Below are 27,947 nucleotides of genomic sequence, written 5' to 3' on the forward strand. Positions count from 1 at the left end.
ATTCATGCTGTACAACATCAGGAGAATACGCCCCCTTCTCACTCAGAAGGCGGTGTAGGTTCTGGTCCAGGCTCTGGTCATCTCACGTCTAGATTACTGTAACTCCCTCCTGGCAGGTCTACCTGCTACTGCCATCCGACCTTTGCAGCTCATCCAGAATGCAGCAGCTCGACTGGTTTTTAACCAACCTAAATTCACTCACACTACTCCTCTCCTCCGCTCCCTTCACTGGTTACCAGTGGCTGCTTGCATCCGGTTCAAAACACTAGCACTTACGTACCATGCTGTGAACGGATCCGGTCCAGTCTACATCCAGGACCTGGTCAAACGTTACACCCCAGCTCGTTCACTTCGCTCTGCTTCAGCTAATCGGCTCGTTGCTCCCTCACTGCGAGCTCTACACTCATCAAAAACACAACTGTTTGCGGTCTTGGCTCCTAAATGGTGGAATGAGCTCCCCATTGACATCCGGACATCAGAAAGTTTACACATCTTCCGCCGAAAACTAAAAACACACCTCTTCCGACTTTACCTTGAATTAAAAAAAAACAAAAAAAAACAACACTAACAACTTTTGAAACTAACACTTTAGTAGCACTTAAATGGCACTTACTTATAGCACTCTGTAGTTTTGCTTTATTTTAAAGAAATTGTACTTTCTTGATTCTTGTCGTCCTTGGTATGTACCCTCGGGTTTGAATGCACTTATTGTAAGTCGCTTTGGATAAAAGCGTCAGCTAAATGAAATGTAATGTAATGTAATGTAATAAGTCGACCAACAGAAAATTACCCTTCAACTATTTAGATATTCTCGAAACATTTCCTTCTACTTTTAATTTCCTGTTGTGTTTCTAATAATTATTAATGTTGTTGACATTTCCTTGATAAATGGGTGGAGGTTTTATTACCACTGCTAAGGAGGTTATGTTTTCATTTCTGATTTGTCAGTCAACAGGTTTATGTAATAAACTACTGGACCAATAACCACACAACTTAGTAGAAGGAAGCTGCATGGATCAGAAATGAACCTATACGCTCTGTTGAGCTCTACTGAGTGCAAGTCTAGTGAATGAATCTGGAATCTTCTCTAAAAAAAAATTCCCCCCCCACAGGGTTTGTAGTGTGAAGCTAATGAGGTGTTTTATAAAGATGTGATCGAAAATGTCAGACCAAGTGAATCAAGTTAATTTCAGCATGAACAGAAAAAAAGAAGGGAGTTTCATTTCACTTCACAACAGTTCCTCATAGCAGCAAGATGCATACAAAGAGATGATGCATTATTATATATTTTTATTGTTTTTTTATAGCTTACAAATTTGTCTGTGTGTCTGTGTGTGCATCTGTTTACAGTCCAAAAGTTATTGGGTAGGAGTGTCGGAGTTACGAACAAGAAGTGTGTCGTGTTCGCTGGACTTTAATAAAGTTACACATAAAGAGAGAAGTTTCCTGTCGTCTATACGCGAGGACGCTACAATATGAACGTCTTCACCGTTTAAGTTCATTATTTGTCATTGAGTTGCGTTCAGTTCATCGTTCTCATAAAAGTGAACGTGTTCAATGAACGCGTTCTTTTGAGTTCGTTCATGCACAACACTGCTAATCAAGATGAAAGATTAAATCCTTCCTGTCAAAATAATATTTTTTACAATATCAATTTGACTACTGCTACACAAAATCTATTTATATGGAAACTTTAAAGTACCATGAATGGATCTTTGGGATTCATGAAATTAACTGGGAAAACATCTGAATGATGGTATTGGTTCTATTTAACCTTTTGATATGTTATTAGGAATCTAGACAGAAGGATATATTGAGACGATAGAGCTTAATGAATTGGAGGAAAAGAAGACATTGGATTGTGGAGAATGATGAACAAGGTTAATCTAAGGTAATAAAGTAAGTAGAAGAATACACATATAATCAAGATTTAAAAAGATTTACAAGGATTTACATATAAAATAATTAAAAAAATTAATGAAAATGAACCATTATTCCATGTTATCTACAATAAGGACGTTCTGAACAGATCTTTGGTTTGGTTGGATTGAAAGATAATGAATTTGCAGACCAGGTGGCTCCAAGAGCACCAATTGTAGGAATATTATGGACATGTCTTGAGGGAAATAAAGGCAGAACATATAGGCACAAAGGTTTTTACAGGAGAAGTAGTGGAGAGATAGAGGTTTAATTACATCGGTTCAAATAAGTCAGGAGTGTTTTGCTAGTATGAAAAGAAAGAAGAAAGAATTAGAATTATAGTTGATGATGAGAAAGTCGTCATATAAAATGCAACCTGCCACTCTATTTCTGGTTTAAACTCAGAGGAGGGAAAATATGAAATAATAGATAATATACTTAAAGGAGGAAGGCCTTGAATTGCTTGGGCTGTCAGTTATTGTGTGAGCTAATGTTGATGGATTCACTCATTTAATCCATCTGTCAGGCACTTTAATTTTAATTTGGCAGAGGTGCTATCTGACAATCAGGCTTAAAAATTATATTCTACTCATACAAGACAAGACAACGGCTCTACTTAAAAGCACATAGATTTGATAGGACAAAGAACACAATGAATAGACAGATTAACAATAACAGTTTAGATCAGGATTCCATTAATAACACAAAGAAATTGAAAGTTTAACACTTGTGCTGATCTATAAAAGTGAGGAGTGCAGTGAATGAGGAACTTTGTGAATGGACAAGTGCATGTGAATGAACACATAAAGCAATGCCATCATTCCACCAGTAGGTGTCCCTTTAATGTGTCCATGCCAGTCTTCACACAGCTCAGTGCTTTGAAAGGCTCCAGTGCCCTTGCAAATAAAGCTAATGTGGGTCAGGGATTTTCCTGCTTGTGGCAGATAAAGCCCTTATGCCCAGAGCTAAAAATCAGTTTGATCCCAGTGCAGGCTTCCACAATATGGAGCAGGAACACTGATTGTATAGGATTCAAAATATTTTCAGCCTTCAAAGACTTCAGGAAGTCAGTTTGTGGATTAAGCGAAGACTCGAAAGGCCACAATCACAATAATATCATACAACATAATCTTTATTTTTTTCAATATGATGACAATAACAGGGCAAAAACGGAGGTACCTCACAGCAAGAATACGTTTCACCTTAGTAAAAAGTGGGACATGCAGAATTAGGCCTTTGTGGCAATTTGAGCTCACAGGTTTGTTTGGTATCATTGATGCCACACAGAGGTTCAGATAAGATCAGGCTCCAATCTGCTTTCTAACCAACACAGACCCTATTGAAATAGTTAGTTCATCATTAAACCAAGTAGTTTCAAAGATACCACTCACATTGTTTAATTGCTCATCCAGTTATCCTCGTGCCTGGTGATATCTCTCTTTTTTGGGTCCGGGCAGGGCCTTGACTAAACAGCTGATTATAAGGGTCACTGTGCTTTCCAGATACATATTACACAATGTTAGAACGTTTACCAGAAAACACACAGGAAAACTTTAATATGACACTAATGTGCCAATAATGGAACAAATCAATCAGAGTTGTGGATGGAATAAATGAAGACAATTTTACATTGTTGTTGAAAACACATTCAGGAAAATTGACTTCAACCGCAAATCTAACTGACGCCATTAGTCATCCTGTTAGTAACATTAGGAAAATGACCCACACTTGCCACATCCGCAGCGATGTGTTACTCGTGTTGCATATTTTATTCATGTGAATGCTTTCCGAATCATTTCTTCATATAAAAGCAGCACTAGCACAGTGTCCCATAAGTTCAGTAGATCTGCTTCATGGATCTGCTCACATAGTGTTTGGGGATTAAGTGGAAGGTTTAAATTCAAAGTCTATTTCAGAGGGTTGACCATGTTAGCAGGAATATACTGCATTTCGTATGGAAGTGCTGAATGTTTGCTGACAGTGGAAAATGTTGTACGTCAGCATCTTCGTCCCATAAATATTAATGGGAGTTTTGCTGAGTATGGCTAAATAAATCAAAGGTTTTACCAGCTGACAGTTACAACCTGAATATAAAGTGAATCCTTTTTTTGTAGTTCTCTCTATTTTGACACAAAAGGAGCAAGTGTGGCTAATTTTACTCAAAGGAAGCCAGTGATCACAGATGCTGGGTTGTCTTTCTTGTCACTGGGCTGAGGTATATTATTTTGTAATGCTTGGGTGTGCAGCAATATCTGCATTAGGCACAGGAGCCCTTGCTTTTAAGTGGAAATCCCTCAGGGTAACTGAGGCCATGAGAACAGCAAGGGGAGAAGATGGGAGCATTTACATCAGTGTTCAAAGTTTTTAAAACTCCTATATAAATTGAGTCTAAATAGAGTTAATTTTTTTAATACTATTATTATTATTTTGCACTTAACAACAAACAATCTGTTAGCTTACTCACTCTACTGTATGAAGCTTACACTATAACAAAAAGATTAAAGACAAATGTTGTACTTATTGATATCTGAAATATTTTATGAGAGTTGCCATTCTTAACATCAGCATGCAAATAACATGCATTGGGCAACTGGCAGTGCTTTCTGTGACTCTCTCAGCTTGTAGTTTGTGTATGTGTGTGTGTGTGTGTGTGTGTGTGTGTGTGTGTGTGTGTGTGTGTGTGTGTGTGTGTGTGTGTGTGTGTGTGTGTGAAAGGCATTCTGGGTCTGTTGTCCAGGTGTTACTCATTGTGGGGACCTAAATCTGTTTACAGTCACATTGTAGGGGACTTGTGTTCCTTACGAGGAAAAAGCAAATCTCTATAACATAAATCGGTCAATTTTAAAGTAAAGACCCATTTCAAGTTAAGTTGAGGTTAAGTTTATGTTTGGATTGAGGTTAAAGGGATAGTTCACCGAAAAATGAAAATTCACTCATCATCCAATCACTGCTCTGCCAATGGAGGGGCGGGTGAAGTGTTTGAGTCCATGAACGTGTTTGGAGTTTCAGGGGTAAACAGTGCTGCAGCCAAATCAAATACAACGGAAGTAAATGGAATCCTTCTTCAGATGTAAAAAAACACAACATACCTCCAAACTGCCTCTGTGGTGTCATCCAAGTGTCCGCAAGCCCTGACATTCAAATTCAACTCCATGCTCTGTCATTGACACCCTGTTTGGCTGAAACGCTGCTAGACTCCAAAAGTATTTTGTGGACTCAAACACTTCACAAAGCCCTACATCAGCATAGTGGTGAGTAGATCACTATTAGATTAGGGTTAGGTTTAAGTTTAGGTTATGGTTTAGGTTAAGGTTAAGGTTAAAGTTAAAGTTAAAGTTAAAGTTAGGCAAGTGGTAACTAGGAATAAGGCCGGAAGCAAGTCTTCAGGAAAAGAAGATAAGTTAATACCATGTCCTCTGTAATAAACGAGACACGACTGTGTGTGTGAGTGAGACAGATGTGCATGTGCTCGGTGCAGCAGTGCGGGGATGTTTCCTGTTCTGCGGCCGATGTGTGTCAGCGGGGCCCTGGCTGGAGGCAGGACGGGGGCCGGGGCTTCTGCTGCTTCTATTTTCCGACTCCTGTGCTTTCACAACCGGAGGAAGACAAACCACAGAATGCCGAGCTCCTCTTCCTCCTCCTCCTCCTCTTCCTCCTCCTCCTCCTCCTCATTCTTTTTCTCCTCCTGCCCATCTCTGACTTTTTTCATCCATGAAAGTTTGAAAAACAAGAAGTTTAACATCTGATTCTGTTTCTGACCAACACATATTTGAACAGCACATATTTCATTTCTCAGCAGTGGGATCGCTTCACTTCTGGCAGTAACCCTGATAGATCAGTGTGTGGGTAAAGGCATGAGGCAATTCCACATCCGGTCAAACATTTCAAAGTAAAAGTCAGTCAGTGAGAACATTGGGATACTGGTGATGGACTTCAAATAATAACAGATGAATATTGTTTATGTGGATAATAAACTCAGCTAGCCCAGGCATGATAACATTTCATCAGCCGAGTCGATAATGCTGCTCACTCAGCTGTATCATGATCCCCTTACGTGAACCAAATAATAAATAAATTATAAAGACCAGATCTGATTGAAATAGAACGTACTGAATAGTTTACTATGGCCAAAAAACACTGATCTACAGCAGATTAACTTTGTATGGACTCAAATGTCCCTATTTCAACAAGAGGGCAAAACTTCTGAGTTGAGATTGTTTGTTTCCAACAAAAATAAGTAAATGTATAATGTCAGTATCAAGACTTTTAATCTTAATTTTTAATGCAGGAAAATAACACTTGATTTAAAGAACTAGGTCAGGATACAGTAATATATGGATCAGTCTGACAGGAGGCCTCAATGTAAAGAGTTCTGTGGGTCATGTATCCAGGTCTGTCCTAGCAGGGTGGGCAAGGCATGCAATGTCCTGAGTCCTAACCCCCCCTTTTTTTTACTGTGATCTCCAACCACAGACTAACGTTGTACAGTGTTGCCCTGCTTTTCAATTACAGAATGTGAATATGAAAATTCTACATGGTCTTTGCTTTATGTTGCACCCTCTAGTCAAATACTCTGATATTTATAGCATCCAGCAAGTATGTGACCGATTGCGCTTTTTGGTTGTCTATGCAAACACGTGGCTAAAAAGCGAGTTTATCTCTGGCCTGCGAGGTTTGGTTGAAGACTATACCATGTAACTGTTTGTGTATGATGTGCCTGGGTGTATGCAATATAACTTAACTCAACTTTAATATTATGTATGAGTTTCCACAATATGCACTTTGTTTCCAATTTTGATAGTAAATGAAACGTTTAAAGATTGGAATGATGTGGTTTGGTATCATGTGTTACAGGGGGAGGGGGGGGGGGGTGGGTTGGTCTGGCCCTCCAGGTCCCTTATGCCTGGGGCCCTTGATACATTCCTGCCTTTTTTGAAGCAGATATTCTACTTTAATGGTGAAATGTCTAACAATTTTTAAATCAATTACACAGAGAGGCTTATAATTGTCCAACATTCCATGGACAATTTCTGATTCAGTAAGGTGCACATTGAAGTAATTCCTAGTTAACTGGTATTGGCTTTGAGGCTATCATTTAAAGTATTTTGAAAAACATTCAAGCATATCGTGTACTTCAAAAAAGCTTAGAAAAGTAAAAGTCGTGGAAAATTGTAACAATTATTGTAAGTATTGTTAGTAAGAGACAATTTCTTTAAGACACTTCACACTTCAGGAGCCAATCAGATTCTGTCTCTGCCCTTCGAGATGTCCCTACCTGGGCCCCTCTTGGGGCATGGTCAAACATTCTCAGATGTCTCAAAGACAAACCTTAGTCAAAAGTGGGACATGCAGAATTAGGCCTTTGTGGCAATTTGAGCTCACAGGTTTGTTTGGTATCATTGATGCCACACAGAGGTTCAGATAAGATCAGGCTCCAATCTGCTTTCTAACCAACACAGACCCTATTGAAACAGTTAGTTCATCATTAAACCAAGTAGTTTCAAAGATACCACTCACATTGTTTAATTGCTCATCCAGTTATCCCCGTGCCTTGTGATATCGCTCTTTTTTGGATCCGGGCAGGGCCTTGACTAACCAGCTGATTATAAGGAGACAGACATGATCTGTGTGAACTTTTGCCTCCTATTTACTTTCAATCTGAGAGAGTGAGGAGGCGAATGAAACATTTTTGATCCTGTGGAGAGGCAAATCAGAGCATGGCTTCACGTGGAGTTATGTGTGATCCTGCCCTTATTGAGGGGCCCGAGAAAGGTGGAACAGTGGAGCCACTTTCAGACTTGCACTGAACTCCAGAGATCTTCCAAACATTCTCCGGAGGGGCTGTTTGTGTGAATGCAAATGTTCAAGGCCTTTGGACTGTCTGTGCACCTAAACAGGACCTACTGCGAATGAGTGGGCGCGTGTATGTTGAAGGTAACACATTAAAGCGTTGTTACACACATAGAAGTCACGGTCTGAAACATCAAGAGAGCCCACCATGTCCCTTGGTCAAATTCACGTAATCTCCGCAGAGGAATGAATATGTTAACCTCCTGTCTCCTGTTGCCCGCAGCATCAGCCCTTGCCTGAAACTCCGGCGATTCCTGATTGTTATGAATGCGACTGAGCGGATAATCTCCTGCTGAGTTGTGCATTTCTAAGGCTATCTCTGGAGAAACTCCGGACCCAGATCTCCAGACTTCCATCATGTCTGAAAACAACTCTTCATAAGGCTATCTTTGATACAAACAGCTTCAGGCAAAACAAATAAAAACTTAAACCTTTTTTCAGGTTTTTGTTTCTGAGTACATACAGCAGACGTGAGGAATATAATCTGCAGATTTCTATCAGGCCACATTTCACACTCTTATTCTGAAGTCACGAATCCCCTGTTTTCCGGCTGCTTGCATGTGACTTGACTCGTCAGCGTGATAGGAGGGGATGATCCTGGACCACCCCCCCCCCTCCACAGCAGCAGAGAGGGTCCGTTCGGCCCCGATGAAACTACTCAGCAGCAGCTCTCAGAGTGTATCTCATCCTCCCACATGCGCTGACACGTCTCCAGGTACTACACTCATCCCGTCGGGCGGCAGCAGCAGGGAGCGTCCACTTTGGCCAGTGTGACACATAGTGAACACGTTACCCGAGAAAGCGCGGAGGGCAGGACGAGATGTTGCTGAAGGAGTACAGGATATGCATGCCCCTCACCGTGGAGGAGGTAAGTTCTGGGTTTTCTACTCCTCTCTTTTGTGTGGTCCGGGGTCCGGCTGCTGCCCGGACCTCTCTCTGCCCCTCACAGGGATGCGCCGCTCCGCACATGTGGCAAGAGGGAGTGAGGGAGAAACTACAAGTCCCTGCAAACCGTCCCGCTGGGCTCAAGTTGACAACTCTGTTTGTTTGATCACCCTCACCCCCTCGGACTGGTTCCGGAGTATAGCCTGGATCGATGAGATGGAACAGAGACAGCAGGGTTTACTCAGGGACCTCAGGAAACAGTTCCATCAGTTGGTATAATCTGTAGATTTATGATTAGATGATGTAAGAATAACAATGTGGGATTATTTTTATTATTATTATTACTATTATTATTAGTAGTACTTTTTATTATGATCAGACACACACACACACACACACACACACACACTCAGCTAACCCTACTTCCATTCATTGCAGTTCCATTCATTGTTGACAGCCTGACATAAACCTGATCCTTAACAATGACCGTTACCAGTTCATGCCTAACCACTATTCACATATTAAGCTTATCCAGGACCTGAGAAATGTAGTTCTACCTTATTTAGACCAGGCTTTCGGTCCCCATGAGGTCAACTGGTTCTGACAAGGTCAGTGTTTATGCTGGAAAAGGTCCTACAAAAATACACACAGTCAGACACGCACACATACACGCACACACAATGTGAATGCTGCCCCATTGGTGGCACTTGGCAACACTAACACACTAACACTTAGCAGGGCTTCTCCCCACTCAGCTGTGTTGTCGTGCTATACAGTTGCACTTGTGCCGCTCCGACTCTTACCTCAGAGAAAGAGCCATTGTCTGCATTCCGCCTGTTTGCCTCTATCTGGTTTCACAAATCAGGTCTAAAATTAAAAGGTGTAGGTGATTGCTCTCTTGTCCTGGCACGCACAGCCATACAGCACAATAGGTCCCTTTTTAATCACCTGTGTCATTGTGTTCTTACTCATCCCCACGGCTTGTGTTGTTGTTGTTGGCGTTGCATGGGTGTTGGTGGTCTTTCTTATAGCTGAAGGCCGTTAGGTGGAACAATGGTCTCGCTGCAGAGCAACGTCTCAACTGACATCTTGTGATTTTCAGATTGTGAGTTGAAAGAGAGGGAGAGATGGAGGCAGAACAAATCAAAAGCCTGCTTGCTCTCGATTCTTTTCCTTTCAATGTCTAGCTCTAGCGATGCGGTGAATATTCTGCACCAGCATGTGTAACCTCCTGTGAACTGCATCAAGTGTATGTGCTGTTCTCTCAGGACTGGTTTAAAGGCTTTCGAGGACCTGGAGAGGATCAGCGTGGATGATGTGGGATGAGATCTCTGCCTGTTTTGTTTTACAGGCTGACAAAAGGGCTCCACATTAACATGAAACTCTTGACAAGAATAGTGTGTTTGTTATTCTTCCTGGTCGCCACCAGGCTGCTTTACTCTGTCCCCACCGGCCATGAGAAAGGTGTAACATGACTCATGCAGAAACCTGTGGTCAGACTGGAAATTCCCTCCTTTTAATACAAGGGTATTATGTTCTACATCTCTATAATACCTCTACAGTGTGCCTGTCTGAAAGTGCATGCTTGTGTCTCGTGTGGGTGTGTGCATTCATATGTGCATTTTCCGTTCAGTAAATCAGGCTTTACCATCAAGCCGAGAGAAGTAGTGAGAGTTTTTATGTCACGTCACAACTGAAGGTTGTTTGTGAGAAGGAAGAATAGTGAAACCTCAAAAAAATGAAGCTGCTCACAGAGATGCACCGTAGTCCGGAAACGCTGTACATGAGAGCTCAGATGTTCGAGTCCATCGCACCTGACATTTTATCGAACCTTTCCTGCCGGCCCCCCAAAGAAAAATGTCCGGGTGTGCCCACGTGAGAATACTGCAGGAACATGTCTGTAAAATTCACAGGGAGCGAATGGGTGTGCTGACGTTACTAGTCTCTAGAGTACAGATATCTCAAGATGAAAAAGAGGAGCCACACACACATAGAAGAAGCAGGGGAAGATGTCAAATTGGAGAGACAGCAGAATTTGAGAGCTTTTGGCGATAAGGGCTAAAGCCGGTGTTGGTGTGCTATAAACAATGACACTAGATTTCCTGCATGCTGTACGCTGGTGCCAGCTCTCGCATGAATACTTGGGACACTTTCCTGTTGTTGTGAACGGATCTGACCTGTGCAATCTGCTGCTGCGTTCTTCATATGTGAAATACAAACTCTGAAATATGTGCAACGCTTATTTTCTGGAGTAAAGGTCTGAAAACACAGCATTGAAAACTGCTTTTAGTCCAACACAATATCATGCCTGTAACAATTTGATAATGCTAATGAGCAGAAATACAAATAGACCTGCAACTTCCGTCACATTCTGCAGAGACAAAATCGTTGCACTTTGCATTTGCCCTCTTCAGTTGTACTCGTAAATACACAAATGATGAACACTTTTAACATTAAGACCAAACCTATCACTATATGCTGCTGTAACTTCCTGTCACTGTCAGGGGATGCAGAGAGAATCCCTTCCTTTGCATTGCAGGCCAAATCTTACCTGATGTCCACAGTGAAGACCCTGCCGCCTCAGACTGATAACAGTTCTTTGTGTGAATTTGTTTATTTGTGAAAGCTTTAGGCCAAGATGAGGATTCCTAAGAACACGTGTAATGAAGCAAAATGTGATGAGTAATGAAAGTGTTAGAAATCTATTTAAAGTAGAAGAGAAGTGTGTGAGTGTGTGGGATTAAAGTGGAAACTTTTGATCACAGTAGATAATGTACTGCAAAGCACCTTTGACTCGGCATTCAACATGTAAGGTTGAAACAAGGGATGGAAGCATTAGAATCATGCATTTCAGCAAACAAGCTGTCGTCTTTTCACCACCACTGCGCAGGCTGGCCAGCTGCATGTTGGTTCTTTTTTTTTTAATATAAACAATGACACAGCCCTATTTGGATGAATCCCAGGAAGCAGGCTATCATTGTCATGGTCCTAACTTAGAAAGAAGTCGACTTGGTGGTCCAGAGGGAAACGTAGCGGAGGGAGGCGGTGGCTTGCGCGGCTTGTTCTTATCGTGGCTGCGCACATTGAGTGTCTCCCAAAAGTTCACTCCGTGTTTCCTGCCTGTCCAAAAGGGGAGAGGGAAGGGGAACGCCTGGAAAGAGTGACGGGATTAAAGAAGGAATGGTGGAATGGGATTGACGGTGAGCAAGGATGAAGCACTTAGGGCTGACTGCGTATGGACCGAGCTGAGGGCACAGACGGAGGGAAAGGATGGCAGAGAGGACGGAAAGACTAGAGGGAGGAGTGGGGGATAATGCGGGAAGTTCTGGGAGATTTTTTTCCCTTTGAAATCCCCTACAGTCCTGCACTAATTCTGAGTGTGTGTGTGTGTGTGCGCACGCTTAGATTTGGAGTCATAGGGACAAGCAAGGTCACGTCTCTCTGTGTATTGTCTCTGGGAAGAGATTACGGTCTGCTACTTGGATGTGGTGCGTCATCCCACTCCTACTACACCAGATGTTGGAGCAGTGTTTATACAAGTTTAACAAACACCATACTCACTAAAGAAATCATTTAGGAGCGACACAGGGTATGAGTTGTTCTGTGAGCCTCAGCTCTCTGTCATCTTAATCATCTCTCGCCTGTCTGGTTACGTGCCCAGCATGGCTCTACTGCCTTTTCTCTCCTTATACTTCCAGTAAGGAATCAAAAGTAATAACTTTCCTACTTTCTGTGAAGTCTCGGTTGAAATCGTAAAAATAATCACAAGTTGTATTTTTTAGCTTCAAAGAATAGTTTAACATTGTCTTTAACTTGGCATGAAGAAAGTTATCACCATATTTAAACTTCACAAGTTAGTTTATAGGGTTGTTCTAACACTTAGTCTACATCCACACTTATGTTTTTTAGTGTTAACACGCATCACTGTTGCTATGCCTGCTGTCCACAACAGATCCAGTATAATAATGGAAATGCTGCCACTCCTATTTTAGTTGGAGCACTCCCGAGCTGAATTGTAGGTTGAAAAGGCAAAAATCGATGTTAGAAAATGATGACTCAATCAACCCTATTTGCTTCCTGATTGGTCCTTATCACTAATGATGGAGAATGCAAAGCATTATAAATACTTCAAGTAAGCAATCAACTCCAGCATAGACAATCTCCCTTCTGTTTACACTTGAACGTACATGTACATGCCCAGTACATGCTTCACTATACGGAGAATATTTCAAATGTAATACATTTTTTAATGGGGTTCAGCGAGATGTCGCTGTGAGCTGTAAATTCACCATCAGTATGCAGCAGGCAGAAGATGATGTTATCTCAGAGCCTGACTGGGCAGCTGCCTGTACCTGTTGCAGACTTCTTCACCAAGCGTACAGGACGAGTTGAGGTGGTGGGCCGATTTTATATCAGAGACCAGCCAACGAGGAGCCTTCACTCTGCTGCTGCTTCTGTGAACTGAAACATACTGAAGTACACAACCCATCCCTGATTTCTCAACTTGAAGAATCGAGTTGTTAGTCGACTTTCAAGGGATAGCCCTATTAGTTTGTATCTTGTTTGTTAGATCTTTACCAAAATGGTTCTGCGATAGGTTTTGTCATGTGGAGTGGTTACTGTTGATTCCCAAGTCCTCACAAATTAAAACATTTGCTCCCATGATGTTTGTTATGTAATAAGTAGGACCAGGATGACTCGGTATAACTCTTACCAAATCAAGAAATTCAGGAACTTCTTGAGAAGTTCTGTAACTTTGAGTTGAGTCACAAGATACTATAGCCTCTGAGTATTGGTTTGAAGTTACATCTCAGAAAAGATTCAGATGTAATTCTAACCAAATCCACTTTGTCAAGAAATAATAATCTTCGCTTTCCAGTGCCTTGGGGCTAGCTTCGCTCTGCTCATCTCCTGTGAGCAGAGCCATTCATCAGCCACCGCACCCTTTCTTGAAAGGATAGAGAGGTGATGCATCACGGGAGACTCAGATAGATGTGTTCCCTCTCCCACTCTATCTACCATTATGTCTGTCTCTGATGCAGCAGCTCTCACTTACACCTCCCTGTCTTTGGCTGACGTGCCCCTTTTCAAGCTCACAAGAAGAATGCTGACATTGCCCAACCTTTGGCTGACCTGAGTCACTGGGTGCCTCCGGCAGCTCGCCATGCTTTCCGAAACTTTACTCTCCCATAACACGGCTTTGGTTAATCAATGTCAAGTTTTTCCTTGCAACTTTAATTCTGCATCCTAATAGCTCTATGTGCGGTGAAAAGAGCTCCTGAGTCCTTCTTAGGTTTGTGCTCAGACTTTCAAAGGCCCAGAATGCATTGGCTGCTCAAGGCTTTCACAAAAGCTTGTACTCTTTCAGGGGGAAGCAGAGCTGGAGCAGAAGAGGAGCCTTTTTTTCCCATTATATGTTGTGACTCAAAGCGTAATGACATTTAGTGAAGGCCACTGAATAAATTGAGCAACTATGCGTTTTGAGTTTATTCAGTGTGGTTGATGGAAGGTTTTTACCCTTTGGTTTGATATGCTGTTGGATGGGGTGTTATTTGGCAAGAACTGAAAGATTATGGCAACAGCTGATAGTGAAAGACTGTAATCTTCTCTGAGACATGTGCTGGGCTAATGACTCAGGGCACAGTCTGGCATATGCACAGTAAACCCAAAGGTGTAACCATATTTTAGCACTATGCTTGCTATTCACTGGCAGTGGAGCTTTTTCAGCAGAGCTCTAAACAGCTGTTTCACACCATAGACTTATAATGATAGACATGTGTCTAGACTTCCTCCCATTACCAGAAATGAGGGCAAAATATCCTAACACTGCCATCTTGGCCATTTGGAGCAGAATCTTCGCAGTAGTGATCAGGGCATTGAGCCGCGGTATAAAGGTCCTGACTCCAGCTGATAAATGTGCTCGACCAATCGGGAGTCAGTCTCAGATGTCCATCATGAAAATTCAGCCTGTATTGCATCAAAAATAATTAACCTCACGTCAGTGTGTTTGGAACTACCGAAAATGTAAGAAACAGTTTTTGAGGAAGATTTATTTCTATTTTGGTTTCTGCCCCATCCAGTTATACAGTGATCGAGGCGGTTTGGCTTCACTTTTGAGGAGCAGTTATTTTTTCCATCTTTAAATACAGTTCCTTCGTTTCCACTCTGCATATTTGGAAGTGTGTATCTAGATTTGTAATACAAATGTAATCCTGTAATGACTTTAAAAAAGGAGGTTGCTCTTTAGTTGCTCTCTTTGAAGATGGATTAGTTTACTTATGAATGGATGACTATATAAATGGGAGAATGTGGGGCTGGCCAGATGGATGGACTGTGGAAGGACACCTGGGTTGTTATTTTCAAGGCATAAGCATCCCTCCAAATCTCAGTCTAGCCAGGACTCATTAGAACAATTTAATTTCCTTCAATGCAGAACAACCAACGCTTGCCAAAAACGCCACTTGAATCACTGTACTAAAACGTCATTGGGCCACACACTGCGGTGTTCACGCTGCACAGCTGCATCTGCACAGCTTATGTTGAGATATTCATATGAATGTACCAAAGACAAAAAGCTGCTTACACTCAGAAGTGGCGTCAACACCTGATACAACACCTTGTGTTGTAGTGGATCCACAAAGTACTGTAATAGGATTAGAACTGCTGTGCCATATTGTGCTTTTGCCCAGGAAGGATTATCATCAAATGATATTCATAGAAGTGTTTGATAGACACACATTGTGTCAGCCTTTAAACACGACACTGCCCCCTTTCAATATTAAGGGGATGAAAATCTTCACAAAAGGCAAAAGAAGGTCACGCCACTAATTTGCGATTGCTAGTTAGTTAAAAAACACTTTCTAATAAAAGCTCTTTAACAAGATTGGTTGCCATTGTTCAGTGCTGGAGCATGTTTCCATGACGCCTGCATTTCATTTCATGAACCTTCAGGCTGGGACGACTGAACAGCAGCAAGAGCTAACAAGCAATAGCTCAGCGTGGACTCGGGGGCATCTCTCCAGCCAAATCTAACTGTTGTCTGAGGCTAGGTAATTAAAGAAGACGGTGTCCTTGGAGGGCTGGGGGTTGTTGTGTTCAGAAAGAGTGATGTAATGAAATGTAATATAAAGTCATGTAAAGTCAGACTACACTGGAGGGGAATTCTCTTTTCTCGTCCCGGTTCACACAGGGAGGTCCGGGCTTATGGTCAAGTAGATGGACGCTCGCCAACACACAAAACACTTCGAAGCAAACAACATGACGTCAATGTAATTTAGCACACACCCTCCCAGTCATGTATTCAGAATATTGTTTCCTTTTTTTATGGGTGGACCCCTCCCATCCACACCAGGGATTGTTTAGAAAATAAGAGCCAGTTAGATGCTGTTTGTGTCTTGGTGTCATGGTAAGGTGCAAGGCCCTTTTGCCATCTGGTATACATGACTATGCTGTGATTCAATCAACATCCCATTTACTGCCATTTACTCTCCAAAAGGAAACCATCATGGGTTGTGATGGACCATTATCCATGGATAAGGCCTATTCTCATTTCCTAGATGGCCCTGTGTGTTTGTGCATGCGTGTGTTTGTTCGGCGGAGAGGCCGTTTCGTAACACACGGGCTACATTAGATCCTCACGCCTTGCTGACAGTCAGAGGGGCTGTTTGGCTTATCAGCGGAACAAATTCTGTTTGTCTCTCTCTCGTCACACCCACACTCTGAGTCCATGTGTGCATGTTTCTATTATTTATCAGTAACAGGCGTACACACAACAGTGCACATCCTCGTTGTCTTGTCTCCACATTGTAAGCTGCTCAGCGACATCGCAGGACTGCAGCATCCAGCGCCGCAGTCCTGAGATGCTCAGATGAGCGCAGCGGGCTGATGAAGTGGAACACTGGTTACCTAACATATTGAAAGAGATTAAAAGCGCGTTGATGGCTCTTTGAAAAATAACGTGGCATGAAATGGAAAACAGTAGGGAGTGTCGCTTGGTTATGGGGCTCTGTTCTGTGTGTTTTCCTTTTGAATAAAACATCGGTTTGCTATGACTGTAATTGTTAAAGTAAAAGATTAGTTCACCAGGTATCAACATAAATTATTCAGAGGCATACTCATTAAATATCTACAAACCTCACATAAACCAAGTTTATCCATTTTGAAGAAAAACACTACACTTTTTATGTGCTGCAGCCGTTTTATGCACTTTAACGTGCCTCTTGTCAGCGTAGAGAGAAAAGGGGAATTTTTTCAACCGACTCTGCTGCAAGACCAAGTCACAGGAGGGATACAATGTTTTCTACCAGCAGGCACAGTCTGAAGGCCGCTCCTAAATCTGTAATCTGTGGCTGAAAAGGTTTGGAAAGCAGCCGCTCTCGTTCCTGCGTTCAGTGCAGACATCTCCTCTGTTCTTTGAGGGATCACTTGGTTGAACTGTATCTCGGGAACAGCTGATGCACTGGGCTTACATTAGAATTAACATTTTGTTGAACATCATCAGGACTGATGAATTTGAAGGAGTGATCTTGGAATTAGTCCCCGAAATAATTGTGAATCGACGTGTGTTTAGAAATTACCCAAATATGTACAAATATGGTAAAAGGCTGAGAGGCTGGACAGAAGACGAGAGTGGTTAATGGAATTATTTTGAGAGCTGAAGCTTCCCAGCGTGTCCACAGTACTTAATGTTAGAGGCGTCCATCTGCTGCTCGAAGCCAAGCACCTGAAAGTAGATTTGTACACACTTTACAGGCTGTAGTTGAGTGACTTTAACTTTAGGAGGGATGACAGAAACTACAGGAAGTTTATAATTTGGTTGGATGTGTCTTTTTTCCTATTCTCAAGGAAGTAATGCACGAAGGAATTAAGGAGGATTGGTAAAATGATGAAGATGTAGTGTTTTGTGGAAACATGGAAACATCTAGTCATATTTGCATTGATCATTGTGAAGTTTTCTTTTTTGAGCAGTTTTTTAGCAGCACTCAGCAGGGAATACATACAGTGACAGTTTTGCTTCACACATAGCTGACTATTGCATTTTTCAGTTTTGGCCAAAAATAGCTGTGCTGCAGCAGAGTGGATCATTCCTCTTTAAACACTGAATAAAAACGAATGTCTCTCATGTTGGCCTCATTCTGTTGTTGTTATATCAGGTTTTAGTGCATAATAGGGAGGCATGTTATTTACATGGTTATTAAATAAATAACAAACCCTTTAAATGGTGAAGGAAACCTATTACATTTTCACTCAAGATGAATGCTTTAGACAACATCGTACTATCGCTAGTTTTTCAAAACGTTTAGAATGAGTGGGTGTTGGTGACACCTCACATGCTACATCCATGTGTTTCCACAGTTTATGACTGTGGGTCCTAATGCACCATCCACATTCAGTTAGAAGTGAGCCAACTGTGTTTCCCACATGCTAATGACTGAATAAATGTATGACTGATTAATTGTTTGAAACTAACTGACAGTGCTCATGCAATGTTGAAGTCGTATTCCACAACTGACTCATCTTCTCAACAGCCATCAGTGGGTTTCTGCACCTCCATAACAACCTCTGCAGTTCTCACTGCCGGCTCATGCACACTCTGCAGACCAGACTGTTATTTTTGTTGTCCTGCCACAACCGCATTTCCACAACTTGTATGTGTTTTATGAATTATTGAGCAGATTCTCTCTAGAAGCAGAGGAGGAGATTTGGGAGTGGGTGTGGTTCACGTGATAAACCTTTTTCTGACAACAGAGTAACACACGTTACTCTGTTGTCAGAAAAAGGTGTTGGAGAATACTATACAACAAACATAGTGAGTAAGTGAAGACTGATTCTTGTTGTGATGCAGAGAAATACTTTATAAAGAGAGAATATGAGCAATGTTACGATATTGAAGGGGTTTTGTTTTCCCCTGTATGTAATTTGTCATTTATTTTAAGTGCTGCCTGGCACTTAACTGTTGACATGGTGCCTTAAAACCTTGAATCAATATCAGATTGCTGGTGTTTCAATTCACTAAAGGCAGAGAAATGACTTGATGACTAATGTTGTCTGAGTGAACCCAGCGCATTTCTCTTTTAGAGCCACAGTGTTTTGAGATTGAATTCGTCGCACAAGTGCCTATTTGTGCTCTATTTCAAAATGGGTCATAATCTTGTCGGTATAATCTTTTCAATCTGTTTGCCTTTAAGCTATGGGCGGCATGCCCTGTTACCTTGGAAGGTTAACCAGGACTGTTGGCCTCCATTTTTGGCTCTTAATTTGTTCAGGGTCATCTTAATATAAGTTGCATTTGGACAGCGCTCTAGACTAAAAATAGTTGGTTGTTCTTGACAGCTTTATGAGCTTTTTTACTGTTCAACTGACTAGAAACAGCTCACGCTGCAGGTCAGCCCAGAATGCGCTCGCCTTTTGAAGAGGATGAGGACATAAACACAGAGTGGTGCTTGAAGCCTGATTTAGACCTATAATATCTCCATTACTTCAGCCAATGTCACATTGATAATGCTATCGCTTGAGCATTAAAGCGGCTTTAAAGTGGCTTCGTGTTTATTTGGCTACGCTATCAGTGGTCCGATATCTACCATGTACTGTGTGCTCCGACACTGATTAGATCTCTGACTGTATTGTTTACTGTTTGCCTTTTTTTCTGACCAGCCTTCACCACTGGAGGCTAGGAAGCGTGACTTGTCATCTGAACAAATTTAATTCAATGTTCTGTTGACCTTTTCCTACCCTCTGTAGTCTGACTTGTGTTCACAGGCACAGAACAATGTTTTTCTGCCACATGTACCTGTACAGTAGCTGCCAGTCCCTGCTTTATTTCCACAGAGAGACTCGGGAGACGGCAAGAGTTCGGCAGTAGAAGAGGAGGCAGAGCAGAGCAAAGCAGAGAAATAAAAAAGAAAGCTTAGCTACTCTTTTCCCTTCTTTCTGGCTTCTTTTTCCTTTTTCTCGATAGATTTACCAGGGCTAGACCGGGTGGAGAGTGAGAGATGAGTCTCTGTAGATGCTTTCATTCAAGGTATTTGCGGTTAAATACATGCACAAATGGAAAGTGGGGGAGAAAGAAAAGATGTAGACAGAGGTAGTGACAAGCTTGAGAAGGTGCGAAGAGTTGAGATGGAAATAATACGTAGTTGTTTGCAGCCGGTGGTTTCTGTGCAGATGTTGTTGTTTTTTTGCAGATGCATCAAACCTTGTTACCAGTTGATTTCAACAGCTTTAGCTAGGATAATAAATGTGTAGGTTTTTTGTGTTTGGTTTCAAAAGCTCTTTTAATGACTTTTTTGGCCTCTTAAATCGAAGCAGGTCAGGCTGAGGTGCATGGTTGGATGGTGCCCGCATGATTGCCAAAAACTGATAACGATTCATGGGCGCTTCTTTTTTGGTCACCTGTTACAAAGATTTCGTAAAAGATTTGTGCGTGCAGGAATGAGCGTCCAGTACTTTTACACTCGTGGTAAGAATACACTCGAGCATACTGGTCATCATGCTGTTCTGGTATGCCTCCAGCCCACACACAGGTGCAATGCATCACTGAAGAATTGGCTATCAGCTTAGCCCACGCACGCACACACACACAGATACACACAAATTAGACTGACTATAGATAGCCATATGCTTACACACTTCATTATCATCTAGCGTTTCCATGGTAACCATGGCTATCCATCCCTACCATTAACCCCATAGCAGAGTGGATTATAGGGATTATAGTGAAAGACCATCCCCGTGATAACTGTCAAATAAGAGGCAAATGATGGAGTCTTACCTTCCCTCTTGCCCGGGGGTTTTGCACCAATCACTTCCACATGGAGCATTTCCTATGATTCAGCTCAGATGTATAAATGTGAGGCTAAATAGGCTGTGCTGGTGATCCAGGTAAACAAAGAAGCCAAACTGTTGCTCTCAGGTGGTTTAATGTTGCTTTCTTATTTGCAAGGGTGTGATTCAAGGTGGTGGTATATTCTAACTCAGGGGTGTCCAAACTACGGCCCGCCATCCATTTTAAATTGGCCCTCCTAAAAAATGTAAATTAAAAAAACAAAACAATTTCCTAGCAGTTGAATGGCACTTTCTTATACCACTTTGTAGTTTTGCTCTATTATTATAGAAATTGTACTTTCTTGATTCCTGTTGTTCTGGGTTTGTACCCTCGGGTAGGGGAGAGCGAGATAATGTGAGACTTTTTTACATTTGCTCCCCTCTAGGCGAGCTAAAATCATATATCAGTAAAATTTACACATTTCCCATTAATTCAGGATGTTTCCTAGCAATGGACATGCTCAGAATGTCTTCAGGACAAAGGGCAGTGAAAATATGATTGTTTTTAAAAAAGTGGTCTTGTGTCTCACTTTACCCCAGCCAGAGAAATCAAGGAGGTAAAGGGATCCACTTACCTTTTCCACTTTAAAACTACTATAACAACACATGTTGTAATAGGTCAATTAAGCACATTTATGATTATTATGATTCATGTGATATCTTGCACACCCTAGCTTACCTGCACATTGTTTCTCTGTCCAATTGGCAGGGACAGGGATATTGTTTTTCTCTGCATTTTCAAATGCTAGTTCACGGCACTTAACTGGAGCAAGGCCATGGAACTGGTCAGCTAGTTGTTTCAAGTGTTTGGCAAGCTCCTCCTCCTTCTCATCTGTGAATATTCTCTTTGCCTCAGCTACTGCACCCCAGGCTACTGATTTTACTTCCCCTTTCTCTTTTTTCTTTATGAATCTTTTGAGGGTTGTCTTATCAATATTTCTATCCCTTCCAGCTTTTCTTAAGGACTTCTTTCCTTGCATGACCTCAGCTGCTTCACTCTCCATCTCTGCGAGGGGTGTTTGGCCCCAGGTTGTCTTCCTGGTGTAGTTTCTTTGCATGATGGCTTTTCTACAATTTTTATGGCATTAAAATAAAACATATGTAATGCAATATAACACTTAAATATGTTTAAAACTAAACTTAACTTGTGCTATATGTCTCACTTTACCCCACAGCGTTTTTCTCACTTTACCCCACAGCCAACAATTTGGAAAAAACAACATCTCTTAGCAATTCAGGCTAATCTTCAGCTAGCATCAATCACATGGTTTTATATGTTGGAAGTTCATCAACATGTATGATATACGTTTTTCTACCTGAATCAAATTTGTTTTGACACATCACATTTTTAAAAAAAACATTCTAACCACAGCATCAGCACCAACTTCTCCTACATGGCAAGGGTGGAATGGGAGGGGCTTGAAAACATAATGATCACATGACCACAAATGTGTTCCGTTGCCTAGATACAGGGGGTGTCTCACATTACCCCGCTCTCCCCTTCCCTTGAATGCACTGATTTTAAATCGCTTTGGATAAAAGCGTCAGCTAAATTAATTGTAATGTAAAGGACTATGGCCCACCGTATTGCACTTCTCAGTTTTGACACAAGGTGGCGCCACGCACCCCACCCTAAGCGACGCGATCGAGGCGCACTGCCAGCAGTCCGCTCCAGGGCAGGGGGGCGTGGCGGCGTGAGCGGCCCAGACCTTCAAATTTGTTTCTCTATGTGGCCCTCGGGATAAAAAGTTTGGACACCCCTATTCTAACTAAGTGTTAGGTTTAAATGCTGTGGCGATGCAGCATGAACTGACCAATGCATCTGAATACCACTAAGGATCTGTTTCTGTCCACAGACAGTATAAGATCGGGGGGTATGTTTGGTGTAGTTTTAACAAGACAGAATCTATAGCTGTGCTGTTAGCTCTGTGAGACTGTGCACTTTATAGACACTCTGCGAGCTTCAAGCTAAATGCTGACATCAACATGCTCATTCATGAATGTTTAGCTGGTATACTGTTTACAATTTTCCTCATGTTAGTTTAGCATGTTCACATGATGGTATTTGCTCATGAACACAAAACTAAAATTTTCGTTCAGGCTGATTTTCTTGGTCTTACATTATAGTTTATTTAATATTTGTAGGGTTTTTGAAGAATAAGTCAAGAATATTGGTTTAGTCTCTTTTTCGTTTCAACCTTTTGGTAGCACTAGTGGAAAAGTCAGGGATTATAAGTTATTTGCATACATTGTCTGGTAACCATTAATGTCATGATGCCTTGTGTATGTGTAAGATTCCATTCCAGTAGGCCGAGTTGTTACCTTCTCCAAATTGCGTTTACATTGTTGTTTGTCTGCAAGATTACTCAGAAACTACTGAGCTTTGGTAGAGGGGCAGAGAGTCACCCGAAGAAGAATTTGTTAGCAAATGCAGAAAAACGGATACAGGAATGTTCTTGCCTTTGTTTAACACGGCGAGATGAGACGTTGGCCTCAGTAGAGGTTTGTGCTCTCAAGTCAGTAGCAAAAAAAGGTTAAAGGCTTTTATTTTGATTTGAAACAAGTTTAAATTGTCACGTCATCCCATGTAGCTAATTGTAGTGGCAATTGCATTGCTTTTCTTTAGCCACACAGATACACAGCAACTCCCTTGATGGTCATACCGGGGCAATAGTGGATTAGAAGATTGTAGTAATAGCGGAGGTCTTTGCAGATGCATGGTTTTCCAGGGACAGCAGTGGGAAGACTTAAGGTCAATATTTCCTCAATCAGTTCCAAACGAGAGAATTGTGATGAGGGAACACAGAGATCATCAACTCACTGAATACCTGCTGAAATTAAGCTAATAAACTCCCTGTCTTATCTTAATGGCCTCATGGTGAAGGCAAGGACTTTCAGTCACTCTCGGCCTCTGGCGTGTGCGTGTGTGAGAAAGAGTGTTGGAGTGAGAGAGAGAGAGAGAAAAGAAAGGGGTGTGAGGCCACAATTATCTTCCTCTCACATGACTTTGAAGTAAAGGTATAGGTCACGTTCTTAGCCCTTGGTCTTAAAAAAGAAGAGCGAGGATTGATTATCCCCCTCACTGGTCTGTTAGTGTACGTGTGCGCGTGTGTGTGCGCATATGAAGCATATGTGTGTGTAGATTTCCCCCTATTTTAGTGTCCTCTTCAACTAAGTCAGCCCTGACCACAGCTGATTTGTGGTGTGATTTAGAGGATTAGGAGCGAAAGTGCCTGCTAAGATGTATTGACTGGCGTAAGTGTGTTTGTGTGTGTGTGAGTGTGAGAAGGCTTTACATCTTGCAAAGGGAAGGGGTGGGGGCGGGGGGGGGGCAAGAGATATTATGTTTTGAGAAACGAGAACAGCGATGTCCTTATCCATTCATTAAGAGATGAGGAGCATTAGTCACATTGTGGCTTGTAGTCTGATAATGCAGTACCTTCAAACTGCAAACATATTTTTATTGTTAAGACATTTGGGATTAAGATAAAAAAACAAGTGTGAGACAATAGTTCAGAATTTCCTCTTTGTTTGTAATTAGCACATAGGACCCTTTGTAAGATCCCACCTTTTCAAGGGATCAACAATACGCGACAATTTAACTTACAGAGGTTTCTGGTTGCCCAGGTGGTGCCATATTTATTGTTTAAACATATAAAGCTCTGAATGTCTACTGTTGGTTTTAGCTTTGGGTTTCACAAGGATAAACCAACGCAAATACCAGATAGCCGTGAGAAAAGAAGCAAACTGTTTTGAAGGAGCAAAACTGAGTCATTGCACAAACATTGAGCATAATACAACAATTTGAGAGGTCCTGAAAAGGAAAGAAACTACTGTTGTAGTGAGCAACAAACATCGAACAGGCCGACCAAGTGCAACAACATCAGGTTATGACAGAAACATTGTGAGATGTTTGAAGAAAAACTCAGAAACAACAGTCAGTGACAACAGCCTCCACAGGACAGAGGTGAAGGTATCACAACCCAATAAGAAGACTGACAACTGAAGATTCCTGATGTAAACCACTCATCATGAATCTCAATCTGAGTGGAATATCAGTGGATTTGGAGTCGGGGCTGCCTCTGGAACACGCTCACTCATCTTTGTCGAGGATTTAACTCATGATTGAGGCGTCAGAGTTACAAAAGAGACAATTTGCGGAGAAAATAAGCCAAACTAATCGGGTGGAACTTAATCGCTCCGCAAGACAATTGGGGCATCTGATTGAAAAGGTGCTCTGTTATGCATTGCTTAACACATAAATACCGGGAAGTGAAGTTCATGACTGAGACAAAGCATAGTGGCCTTGCTGTTTTGATAGTTTTGAAAGGCTGTTGTGTGAAAGAATTCATGCACTCTACAATTATTTTCTTATTTCTTTGCTTTTGATTTATTTTAATTGAAGTCCCTCTATCCATTTATTGACCCTGTATTTTGATGTTGATTTGTGTCTCAAAGTCAAAACAAACCAAAGAGGTTGATGAATAAACGTGTAGGCGCACTGTGAAAGTTCCATTTGTATTGTTGATATCATCGTGGATGTCATTGGCTCTCGAGAATGTTTGTTCACCTTATTACAGCAGCATCTAAAAAAACTTCCCGCTGGAGGACGATGCTCTGAGAGATCCTGGTTAGGCTGTATTCTGTGTTTGCGTTAGATTGCGATGATACTGTGCTGAAACCAATACAAAGTTGCAGTTTTAGATTAGCGGGCATACAAAAAGCTCCTCCCATAGGTTGTCTTTCCCATAAGAGTCAGTAAAGATGTTATGGCAGCCTTAGGACAGACTTGTTTTGTAATGGTTATGTAACCTGACTATATGTAACATGGATGCACATGACGTTTGTAGCCGGCTGACCCAAAGGGCCACACTTAGCCAAAAGGACTCTACTTAAAACCATAATTACAGTAATCCTCTGTTACATATTATATAAGGAGATGTAACACAAAAGATAAAATGAGAGTCAATCACCTCTTAGTATATGATTGCGTAGTCATTAGCATGTCATTAGTTTTGTAGGTAATCATCCCTCAGTCAGGGATAGATGTCAATAGGAGGGACTGTAGCTTTGTCCTAAGCTGCGTTGATGAAACCTTCCAGACGGAGGCAGAGTCTGACGAGACCCCGATGAGAGTTTAACTCTTGACTTCTGGCCACTTATTGACTGGGGCTGTCTGGAGGGCAGAGGCCAGCATACTCGAGGAACACTGCAGAATTTGTGAGTTCTGAGGGTTGATGCCAAGGAATTTGAAGTTAAAGAAGTTGTGAAATACTTGAGCAGACACTGTGATATGTGATATGAGGCTGCAAGAATTTAAATTGTCCTTGCAGAGCCGAGCGCTGTCTCGATGTCTCGATCTGCCAACTACCCAAGGATTCCTGATGTGTGTGGTGGAGTTGTGAGTTCCTGTCATCCCCTCATCAAAGGAACCATGCGGCCCCCTGACCAGAATACTAAGCACGTGTTGAACATTATACCAGAGAAAATCAATCAGAAAAGGCTTTGAGCAGCAAAACTAGGCTCTAATGGAAATACAGTGAGCGGAAATATACAACATCATACACTGCCATTGACATTACATCCCCAAAAATATTTGGTCTGCATCCTTCTTGGGTTTCTTAGGTCCCCTGTGCATTAGCGCTTTACTGGGAGAGCTACAGTGGAAGGAAGTGGAAGTGAAAACCAGATACATAGCAGTGTATTTGTCCACTCATGCGTTGTTTGCCTGAGAGGTTATAGCAGAGACAGGTAAAGCACATTTGATTCAATTAACTGGCGAACAAAATGAAGCACCCTGTTACCTTGAATAAAATTGGGGAATATCTCTGGGTTTGAACATTGTTGGAAATAGTTTGGATAACGTTAGTACATAAGTCAACAAAATATTAATTTATTTTTTTAGTTGTTTGTAGTTAAATATGAAGGTATCAAGATAATTGTATTTTTTCTATTAAATTTTTCCTAAAACCAGAGCAGTCTTACTGTCCCTGCTCGCCTTGTAAACACGCCAGTGTGCTGTCGCCTCTTGTGATCTTACAGGAGATTTCTAGATATCAATGTCCTCAAATTTCCAACAGATGCTATTTGAGGCCACCGACATGCGACGATTGCATAATACAGCTTTAAGGTGCTTACTGTGTGCTTCAGTTTCATAGAGTTTCCATAACAACAGTGTGGTGTTGTTTGATAACTATCTTAAGTGTACACCAGCGTGTGGAAAGTAAAAAAAAAAAAGAAAAAAGAAGGACACTTGAAACTGCTGATTTGTGGACTCATGTATGTTCATTCGAAGGCTACGGTGTAAACACTCTAAGTGTGCGTCTCATGAGGACCGCCTCCCTTCTCCTCCATCATGGTTCACCCTTCTTTCACTTTCCAGGTTTAACAGCCCTGGAAAGGCAAACAGGGGGCAGATGTGCCGGCTCTTTAAATAGACCTTAAGAGGCCGTAACAAGCGGTCCGCTCAGCTCCAGTTAATGTCCAGCTGCTCCTCACGAGTCACAACCCCTCGGAAATTCCTGAAATCACGTACAACATCTTTTTCTTTCCCTGTCCCGTTTTGTATGACGTTATTTCTGTTGCTGCCATTACTGTGGAGACATTTTTACTAGAGGAAACAGTTCTTTACAAGAGGAGACTGTTACAAGATCTGAAAAGATACGACCACAAACCATCGCACAGTACTTGTATGTAATACTCAGGTTAAACATCCACATTTAAATCAATATATGCTATGCAATTTAATATTGATTGTGTATTGTTGTTGTATTTGAAGTATGGAGGAATAAAAACTATAACTAAAGCAGAATCAGCGTTCTACTTAGGGTTATAAGTATAAGGTTTACATAATCATATCACATGGACTGTTTTTTTTGCTGATTCCGTTTTCCGACTTTTTTTTCCTGTAGCTTCTCCAGGCTGCATGGAGTCAATGACATGATTCATTCCAAATCGATCAACCCGCACTTATTTCTACTCTGTAAGCTTGTTGCTATCTGACCCAAAACATTCTGTTTGCTTGCTGCTGAACACTTCCCACACAATCTTTCTGTTCTCGCCGTGCATGCTTGCATGTATTTTTGTGCATATGAATCACTATGATCCCACATCGTTCTCTCCTGAGGACGTCCCCCTTTTCAAAAAGCATGTGCCACAAGCCCACAGTTCCAGGTATCGAGACTCACTCACAACATCGTAAATCTGTTTCATGTGCAATATTTAAATTTTTCCTCTCATCTTGACCTCTTGATTAACATCTGCCGTCCTTTGTGTGCGTCTGTGTGGTCGTGTGTGTTTTTGTGTTTCACAATTACTCGACTGTTTGCTAAAGATGCAGATGTAATAAAAGAAAATGTTAAAAAGAAACAAATACAGGAGCAAGAGATGTGATGGAAACACATCTCTGAAACAACACTTTTTGATGGTTACTGTGGGCTTTGTGGTTCACACAAAGACACAAGCACAAC

The 27,947-nt window shown here is 41.6% G+C and overlaps 1 protein-coding gene across 1 annotated transcript in view; it reads left to right on the top strand.

The window, feature by feature from the left end:
• Nucleotides 1-8,590: 8,590 nt before the first annotated feature.
• LOC128436226 (cytoplasmic phosphatidylinositol transfer protein 1-like) overlaps nt 8,591-27,947 on the top strand; it is a 70,510-nt gene continuing 51,153 nt past the window's right edge. The window contains 1 exon segment of the mRNA XM_053418012.1: nt 8,591-8,638. Within this exon segment, the coding sequence (XP_053273987.1) occupies nt 8,591-8,638 (48 nt within the window).

The sequence above is a fragment of the Pleuronectes platessa genome, chromosome 3, assembly GCF_947347685.1.
Source record: "Pleuronectes platessa chromosome 3, fPlePla1.1, whole genome shotgun sequence".
NCBI classification, from domain to species: Eukaryota; Metazoa; Chordata; class Actinopteri; order Pleuronectiformes; family Pleuronectidae; genus Pleuronectes; species Pleuronectes platessa.